The 9,977-nt window shown below is 44.2% G+C and overlaps 1 protein-coding gene across 6 annotated transcripts in view; it reads right to left on the reverse strand.

Annotated features, from left to right (window-relative positions):
* TRAK2 (trafficking kinesin protein 2) overlaps positions 1-9,977 on the reverse strand; it is a 60,421-nt gene that overhangs the window by 17,005 nt on the left and 33,439 nt on the right. For all 6 annotated transcript variants that reach the window (XM_056536256.1, XM_056536261.1, XM_056536260.1 and 3 more), the window contains 6 exons: positions 9,681-9,759; positions 9,241-9,371; positions 7,698-7,772; positions 6,714-6,851; positions 4,122-4,201; positions 3,623-3,826 (listed from right to left, as the gene is read on the reverse strand). In XM_056536256.1, coding sequence (XP_056392231.1) covers positions 3,623-3,826; positions 4,122-4,201; positions 6,714-6,851; positions 7,698-7,772; positions 9,241-9,371; positions 9,681-9,759 — 707 coding nt within the window. The remainder of the gene's footprint in view (positions 1-3,622; positions 3,827-4,121; positions 4,202-6,713; positions 6,852-7,697; positions 7,773-9,240; positions 9,372-9,680; positions 9,760-9,977) is intronic.

The raw sequence follows: 9,977 nt of genomic DNA on the forward strand, positions 1-9,977 counted from the left end.
CGCCCGAGGATGTTGAAAATGAATGGAAAGGGCCGAAATCTGACCCTTAAGGGAACTGAGAGCTAACTGTTGTTCTAGCCCCGACTGCAAAAAGGAAAGAAGTTGAGGGAGAGAGTAAGTAACAGGAGAAAAGGAGTGAGATTCACACCAATGAAAATAAGAACGCCAAGTACGGTGGTAATCACCTGGGGGGAGGAGAAGAAACCGCGAGCCCTCAGAGCCGCGGTCTTAACCGCCACGCCATCAAATGCAGAGACAGTAAATTGGGGTGGCAAAGGGGGACCTTGAGAGAGAAGGTCTGGACGAAGAGGAAGGCGCAGGGAAAAGATAAGGTAGGGCAAAGTCCGACCAAGGAATCACCAGGGCATCCACGGCCAGAGCCAAGGGATCTCGGGACTTTGCCACAAAGTGAGGAACCTTCTGGTTGTGGTGTGACGCGAACAAGTCCACGTCTGGGAAGTCATCGGCTGAGAAAGTCCGCTTCCCAGTTGGAAACTCCCAGAATGTGGATTGCTGAGATGGCCGGCACTCTGAACTCTGCCCAGAGAAGAATCTTTGACACCTCGGCCATCGCCACAGAGCTGCGAGTGCCGCCCTGGCGATTGATATACGCCACAGCAGTGGAGTTGTCCGACTGGACACGAACAGGACGGTCCCGAAGAAAGATCTCCAAATGGCACAGGCAAAGATAGATTGCCCTCAGTTCCAATATATTGATGGGAAGGAGGGTTTCTCGGAGAGAGACCAAAAGGCCTGAATACACCTCCCCAACCTGAAAGCCTGGAATCCGTTGTGACTTCCCAACAGAGAGGCAGAAAGGAGCACCCCTATAAAAGCAGAGGGGAATGAAGCCACCACAGAAGGGACTGGCGAGACCTCCGAGGGAGAATGAACTTGCAATCGAAGGACAACGGAGGAGATCTGTCCCACCAGGATAGAAGTGCAAGTTGAAGAGGACAGTAATGGAACTGGGCAAAAGGAACAGCCTCCATGGCCGCCACCATCCGACCCAGAGCGAATGGACACTGGAGCTGGGTTCTGGAGCATCCGAACTCTTGACAAAAGGGTCAGCCGCTTGTCCAGTGGAAGCCGAATCCGGGCAGATGTAGTGTCGAACTGGAGTCCAAGAAAAATTAGAGACCAAGTGGGAGTTAGGTTGTCCTGATTGACCTGATTGACCATCCAACCGAAACGGGACAAGGTTTCAAGGGTGAGACGGAGGCTCTCCCGATTCAGAGTTCTGGTTGGGGCCTTGATCAGGAGGTCGTCCAGGTACAGGATCACTGAGACACCTCTTGACCGTAAGAGGGCAATCACAGGCACCAGGACCTTGGTCAAGACCCATGGAGCAGTGGCCAGACCAAAGGGAAGGGCCACAAACTGAAAATGGCCTTCCGGAACTGCAAAGCGGAGATACCGCTGATGTCCTGGAATCATTGCAATGTGGAGTTAGGCGTCGCGAATGTCCACTGAGGAAAGAAACTGTCCTTGATCCATAGACACCACGACTGAACGGAGAAACTCCATGCGGAAATGGAGGAGAAGATGTTGGTTGAGGAGCTTCAGATCCAGGATCGGGCGAACGGAACCCCCTTTCTTGGGGACCACAAAGAGGTTGGAATAAAAAAAACGCTCTTCTGGAGGAACCGGGTCAATTACTCCCTGAATGAGGAGGGACTGGAGTGCGCCCTGAAAGTCCCTGGCCAGAGGGGGGGACCAGGGAGCGAAAAAAAAGCGGTCCCTTGGAAGGTAGGCAAACTTCATCCGGTATCCGTTGGACACCACGTCCCTGACCCAGGAGTCCTGCACGTGTGCGCACCAAATGTCCCGGAAGAGAAGCAGACGACCTCCCACGCGAGAAAAATTCACGGGTGGGGGCGTCCCTTCAGGCAGAGATAGGCTTGCAGTTGCCTGCTTTGGCAGAGGAACGACCGGAACGGCTATTCGATTTCCAGGAGGGATGGATTTGGAAGGAGGGAGCCTTCTTGTCCCGCGAGGGCGCCGGTCTGGACGTCCCACTGGAACCAAACACTCGAAAGGACCGAAGAGAGGTAGACTTTTGAGGAGAGGTAGTGCTGCGAGCCGTATTTTGGGGTAACAATGAACCACCCGTCGCCTCTGAGATAATCTCATCTAGGCGCTTGCCAAACAGATGAGAACCAGTAAAAGGAAGCTCCGTCAGATTTCTTATAAGCGGCATCCGCGTTCCAGGCCTTGAGCCACATAGAACAACGAAAGAGCCACCAAGTTGCCTGTAGCAAAGGCCGTACAACGGGCTGACTGCATAGAAGCAGTACGGAGATAGTATCCAGCCCTGGATAGTCTGAGAGCTAAATCAGCCAATTCCTCTGCAGGGGATCCAGAAAGAAGCCCAGACTGAAAGAGCTTTTGACACCCAGGCAAAAGCAAGAAGCAAGGAAGAACCCGTTGCTTCAAAGGTGAATTTTGCCAGAGTCTCCACCTTCTTGTCCGCCGGGTACTTGAAGGAAGTTTCATCCGCCAATGGCAGAGTAGTTGCTTTTGATAGGCGGGAGACCGGAGGGTCCACTGTGGGATGAGCAGTTTACCGAGCAATAAGGTCCCTGGCGAGGGGAAATTGCGCTTGAACCTTCTTAGGTTCAGTAGTGTACAGTCCTAGACCACTACTTAAAGATCCCCACAATCCAGAAATGGATAGGGGTTGCCCAGTATATAGTCTCCAGCCCTAAAGAGGAGTGGGCTCAAAATAAGGGGTCTCCAGAGGATGAAAGTGCCTAAAGACTTGAAAGAGAGGGGAAAAAATACTCACCTTAGTCAGAAGACCTTACCTAAAGATGTCTTCAGTCAGCTTTAGTCACCTGCATCATGCCGGGCTGTAACAGCGAGACGAGCAGGGAGGTAGAGGGACCCGGACCCATGGAGGCACAACCCCAGGTTCTGACTGTTGGCGAGAGGGGGTTGACAGTACATTCAAGATGTCTGTGCCCCTTCAATCACAAATGGGGAAACCGTGAACGCTATATTCTTGAGTACCCCCCGAAAAACAGGAAAAGAAAAAGGGAGAGAAAAATCTAAACGTCCCCTAATCTGGAAAATAAAAAAAATGTTTGACCAGCGTCTGCCTCCTACAGACACTAAGCTAAAACTGATTATTTCAGGTGCCTGTAGGCGGGTATACCCTGCTGGGAGGGGCCGACTTTTCTTGTTTCCATAGTGTCAAGCCTCCTAGTGACAGCAGCATATACCCATGGTCTGTGTCCCCCAATGGAGTTGATAGAGAGAAAAAAAAAGTTATAAAATACTTTTAATTCTACTTCAAATTTTTTTTTTTACTTTTCAAATAATCTTGAAGAAACAAAAATTTGTGTCAAGTCTTAAAACTTTTGGCGAAGACTGTGGGGGAGATTTATCCAGAGAAAAAAAGTTTCTGAGTTGCCCATAGCAACCAATTAGATTGCTTCTTTCATTTTGCAGAGGCCTTGTTAAAAATGAAAGAAGTGATCTGATTGGTTGCTATGGGCAACTCGTCAACTTTTCCACTGGACAGGTTTTGATAAATCTCCCCCCTATGTATAAGTAAAGCATGCATATTTTAGTCCATTAATTTGGACAAGACTGGAATGGTGCCAAATATCATACATACTTAACATATTTTTCCTTGAAGTCTTCTTTAGTTGAGCAGATATTGGTTTTCTTCTCTTCAGTTTTTGCCCCAGATTCAAAGGGCAGTGCTGTCATTACAACCCCAGTACGGTTCGACCCAGGTATTGCCAAAGGCATAGAAGATGATCGGCTGCGAAGCTCATTTGCTACTTTGACAGTATTGAACACACGCTTTGGATGCTTTCTGAAAATAAAAAAATAAAAATAAAAAAAAAAAGCCCATTGGCTACCTAAATAATAAAATGTAATGCATAACATATCTATGTGCAATTCATTGTTTTCAGCAAGAGGCTACTACTTTATGCTTCCTTATGTCATTGGCCTGCTTCTCCTTACATGGCTCTGAAAACCCATTAAAATTCAGAAAACTTCCTCAATTTTAAACACCCCACATCTTGTGTTCTTAGCTGTATGCAGTTAGAATACTGTAATTTGTACCATTGGATTAAGGAAATAATACAATGTAAATTACATCTTACTTTCGTTCACCGAAGCTTGAGTCTTCTTCCAAGCTCAACTCTCTTCTCATGGTACCCTCAATCTCAGCTGCTAAGGAATCCTACATAGAAATAAGCATGAATTTTTTATTGCAGTTCATAAATATGTGATCCTAGATCAATACTTAAGCTTACTTATGAGGAACATATTGCAGGCAGTGGAAACTAGAAAAAAAAATTCAGTAATTACAGTGGATAATGAGGAACCTGATCAGTTCCTGAGAAAAAATTGAGCAGATGGAGGTTCTGTTCTGAAAATTGAACAAGTGAGAATCTTGTTCTGGAAAATATTGAGCAAGAGAATGCTTGCAGATCGTGTGGTGTATTCTATTATACAGCTCTCCTCATCTCCCCACTGCCTGGAGTCTGTGTACATGTGGGAATGTATGGTGGTGTGAAAAACATAGCGTTTTTCCATTTTTGCACTTTCGTTTTTTCCTCCTTACATTTTAAAAATCATAACCCTTTAAATTTTGCACCTAAAAATCCATATACAGTAACCCTCCGACCTACGATGGCCCCGACATATGATAAAATCGACATACGATGGCCTCTCAGGGGCCATCGCATGTCGATGTCAGCATCGACATACGATGCTTTTATATGTCGGGGCCATCGCATTAACTGCTATCCGACAGCGCAAAATGCTTAAGCTGCTGTCGGATAGCAGTGTAATGTGCCCCAGCAGGTTCACTTACCTATCCCCGCTGCTCCGGGTCCACTTCGGGATCCTCCGGTGTCTTGCGCATCTTCTCCAGGGTCCGGGCCTTGCTTTCCGGCGTTGTTATTACGTCACTACGCACGCTGCGCCGGCGCAGCAGCGTAATAACATCACCGGAAAGCGAGGCCCGGACCCTGCAGAAGATGCGCAAGACACCGGAGGATCGCGAAGAAGACACCGGAGCAGCAGGACAGCATCGGGAGCCCCTGGAACAGCAGCGGGAGCGATGAGGAACTGGTCCGGAGCGACGGGGACAGGTGAGTACAGATGTCTATACTTTACATTGCACGGATCCCTCAACATACGATGGATTCGACAAACGATGGGTCGTTTGGAACAAATTACCATCGTATGTTGAGGGACCACTGTAATGGCTTATTTTTTGCGCCACCAATTCTACTTTGTAATGAAATCAGTCATTTTAATCAAAAATCTACAGTGAAAAAAAAAATAATTGTGCGACAAAATTGAAAAAAAATTATTCAATTTTGTAAATTTTGGGGGCTTCCGTTTCTACACAGTACATTTTTTGGTAAAAATGACACCTTCTCTTTATTCTGTAGGTCCATACAATTAAAATAATACCCTACTTATATAGGTTTGATTTTGTCGCACTTCTGGAAAAAAATCATAACTACATGCACGAAAATGAATAAGTTTAAAATTGTCATCTTCTGACCCCTATAACTTTAATTTTTCCACATACAGGGCGTTAAGAGGGCTAATTTTTTTTTGTGCCATGGTCTGAAGTTTTTATCGGTACCATTTTTGTTTTGATCTGACTTTTTGATCGCTTTTTATTCATTTTTTTATGGTATAAAAAGTGACCAAAAATATGCTATTTTGGACTTTGGAATTTTTTGGCGCCTACGCCATTGACCGTGCGGTTTAATTAACAATAAATTGTTATAGTTTGGACATTTACGCACGCGGCAATACCACATGTTTATTTTTATTTACGCTGGAAAGTGGGGTGATTCAGACTTTTATTAGAGAAGGGGTTAAATCATCTTTATTAACTTTTTTTTCACTTTTTTTTGCAATGCTATAGCCCTGATAGGGGATTATAACATGCAGTACATTGATTCAATAGACTGATGAATGCCATTGCATTGCATTGATCAGTGTTATCGGCGGTCAATTTCTCAAGCCTGGATTTCAGGCTTGGAGCAATCAATCGCCGATCGGACACGCAGGAGGCAGGTAAGGCACCCTTCTGATGCGTACTAGCTGATCAGAACATCACGTTTTCACCACGGTGGTCCCGATCAGCCCGACTGAGCTGCCGGGAAGCTTTAACTTTCACTTTAGATGCGGAGATCAATTTTGATCAATGCGTCTAAAGAGTTAATGCCGGACATCTGCCTGAACGGCAATGTCAGGCATTAGCCACGGGTCCTGGCTGTTGATAGCAGCCAGTACCGTGCGGGTATAATGAGAGCTCAGCTCCTGAGCTCGCCACATAACGCTGCCGTGCCATTTATAAACAGCGTTTTGCGGCAAGGGGTTGTTATTTACTGTACGTACAGCAATTGCTATATCTAACATGATACATTTTTAAGAAAGCATTGTATTTCCATGGTGGTGGAAGACAAAGTCAAACTACTTTCTCCTATCTCTTATGTGAGAAAAGGCTATTTATGCATCCAATACAATATAATCTATGGACTTCTATCTAGTGTATAAAAAGGTAGGTAGCCATTTTTAATAAACCGATCAGCACATTATTGATATAGTACCAGCTTGTCTGCATATTCATTAATGTAGCTTTCCATTTGGCCAAATTATACCTCTAAAACTAATTTGGACCCACACAGGTGACCTGTAAGTGGATGTTTATCCAGATCACTTACCACAGGAAAGACACTGCATGACTGGGGCCGCCTAAGAAGTGCTGAGGGGCTGGCTTTACAACGCATCATTTTTAATTCATCCTGAGCTTCCTGCAGCATGCCTTGACATTCTGCATTGCGATCCTGTAAATCATGAAGCTGAAAAAAGAAATTCATAAACATTGTATATAACTCTATCTGTAGATGGATACCATTAGGATTGCCTGCCAGTTAACCCCTTCCATGTGCTACAAATCCAGTACAGAGTACCTAATATTTACCAGATACAGTATACATACAATGACTACCTTTAGTATCTGTAATAATTTATCCAATAAACAGACTCCATTATGATTTTGGCTTTATTTTCTTAGGGTTTATTTACACATACAGTATCCTGCGCATATTTGATGCTGCAGGGGTTAAATGTAAACAAAACGATTGAACAAATATTCAAATCTGCAGCTTCAAATTCTGTGCTGAATATTTTATGTGAAAATACATCCTTAAAAAAGAAAACTGTCATCCTGTTCACCCACACCAAACCCAATACCCTGGGTTATAGTGCGGATGAACAGGAGACCGATGCGGGGTCTCTGACTTATATACATACCTGCAGCCCCGAGCGGTGTCCCTCTGAAGGTCCACTTCTTTCTTCCGTGAATTGCGCGCTGGAGGCAGGCCTGCCGAGTGAATTTGAATATTCATGGGTGCTGGTCAAGTGAGCACTAAGTAGACGCAAGCGCTTATGTGACCAGCCTCCGTGAATATTCAAATTCACCCGGCAGGCCTGCCGCCAGCGTACAATTCACGTAAGAAAGAAGCGGACCTTCAGGAGGAACATGCTCCGAGCTGCAGGTACGTATGTTAGTCAGAGACCCTGCATCGGTCTCTTGTTCACTATAACCCAGGGTATTGGGTTTACTGTGTGTGAATGGGATGACTGTTTTCCTTTAAAGTGCTTACATGTATACACAAACCCAGAGAACATAAAGACCCACCTACCTCATCTGTCAGCTGCCTTTGAGCTTCTTTGGAAGCTTGCAAATGAATTCTCAGCTCCTCTTTCTCTATCGCACTCTGAAATTAGAAAATGTCATAATTTATATTTAACAGTTTATAAAATTTAAGCAAACTTCAGGCCTAAAATTTGTGTAATACTAATCAATTTCAATAGATAAAATTAGCATTTTGTAAATATATGTATAGTCAGCTTACACATTTTCGCCATTTTCCCTTAAATGTCAATGCAATTACCTACTGTATATGAAAGAAAAAAAACTAATCATGTGGATGCTCATAATAGTCTTACACTACTTTGTACAGAAAAATAAAACATTTGTCAGCACTACTATTATAAATGTGTAAGAGCATGTCATGGCTGCAACAATGCAATGCAAACACTGACAATAGTTGATCGGGATAGCACCCCATCCCTACACAATGACTTCTGCACAGGTTGCAGATTATGCGCAAAAACATTCCCATAGAAGGGAGTCATCTCTAGACTATACTTCTGGAGAAGACTACTGCCAAATGCTTTTAATATGCGCTGTCTGGGGTGTACTACCTCACAGGATTTCTTGTGGTGCCTGTAGCTACCTAAGATGCCTGGGACTGATACCACTGGCTCCCACTTATGTGGAGGAGCATTTTGAGAGTTGTGGGCTCTGAAAGCAGCATCATTCTATCTGAGGGCCCTTGAATACTGCCTTGATGTGCTGCCTCCACATCCCATACCTCTCTCTTATCGAGAGAAGTCACACACACGAGAGAGACATATAGTACATCACTTCTCTGCTGCCTCATTTTCTTACAAAACCTCAAGAAACAGTTGCTACAGAGCACAAAGAGTTGAAATATTAAACTACACAGAAATAATTCATATACCAAAACACAAAGTCAGAGCTCGTCACGCAGGGTACAGCAAGATCTAGATTCTTACCATGAACGACAAATAAAATGCTGCAGCAGGACCTTCAGGTCTGTGCGCCAATTTCTCCTTGACTTCATTTAGAGTTTTAGCCTGCTGCTTTCCCCTGTCCAGCGTGCAGAAACAATGGATGCCAAACACTACACAACTGATGAAACTGATGCATGTTGTCATCAGTTGCGTCAAGATTTAGGCAGAGTTCACCTATAGCGGATGCTGGACTTCTGTGAACCCCGCCATACACCCGTATTCTAATACTTGGCACCTGCATATAATATCCTAGTGCCTCCTGTGCTTGTGATCTTCAGCAGTGTCACCAGGTGGCACTGTTGCTTCATATAATGTGTCCCCTGAACGCCATGGTTGCATACATTTATTTCTGTCCACTCTGTTGTGGCGGTGAATCCTAGAACTGCACTTCTCTCGATTCCTGCAGTCTCTGTCTATTGTTGTATACCTAAACAGGCATTACCCAAACTGATGCTAGAACTTTAGTCAGAAGATTGTTTATTCCACTTGTATCTCTGCTCAGCCTGCTACCATGGAACTAGGAGATATAGTCCCCTTAATAATGTCTTGTTTTTACCTGCATGAAAACCGTCAAGTTTTACATACCTCTCTCAGCTTGTGCTGGAGGTCAACAATCTGAGACAACACGGTCGATATCTCCTCCTGGTATTGTACAATCTCATCAGATTTGTTTGCCAATTCATCGGTTAGTTTACCAATCTGGGCATTGGATTCCCCTAGAAAGACAATATGCAACACTTAATAGTAGTGTGTGTAAAATCACCATCCTAAGAATTCTGGATAAGGCTAATGTAAAAGCACCTAATATATGTACAAAGATCTTCTTCTATGGCTACTGAACTCAAGAACTGGGAAAATACTGTAAAACAGCCAAACACCAGCTGTTTGTTGGAACAAGAGAAGGAAAAACAATAGGTTTGAACATTGCCTAACACATCACTTGGAGACCTGCTTAACCGGAACTAAACTAATCTGGATTGTTATTTTTAATAAAGTGCAATAGGTAATGTTTCTAAAACACTTACGAATTTCCTTCACACAGTCGATGACCAATTGTTGTTCCTTTTCTTCATAAGAAATGGTTTCTGTTTTCAGGTGAGAAGCCTGAAATAGGTCAAGAAATAAAAGGATGTCAATATTTGCCTCAGGAGGATATATGCGTGTATATACATATGCATGTGTGTGTATTTGTGTACCGATTGTACAGTGGACACAATGGCCTTAATTTACTAACAGGGTCTGGTTTTGTGGGGTCTCTTTTATATAGGTCATGTATTCTTACGTTATTTAGCATATTTGTTGGGAAATTCTGGCACACATGA

Source organism: Hyla sarda, chromosome 8 (genome assembly GCF_029499605.1).
Source record: "Hyla sarda isolate aHylSar1 chromosome 8, aHylSar1.hap1, whole genome shotgun sequence".
NCBI classification, from domain to species: Eukaryota; Metazoa; Chordata; class Amphibia; order Anura; family Hylidae; genus Hyla; species Hyla sarda.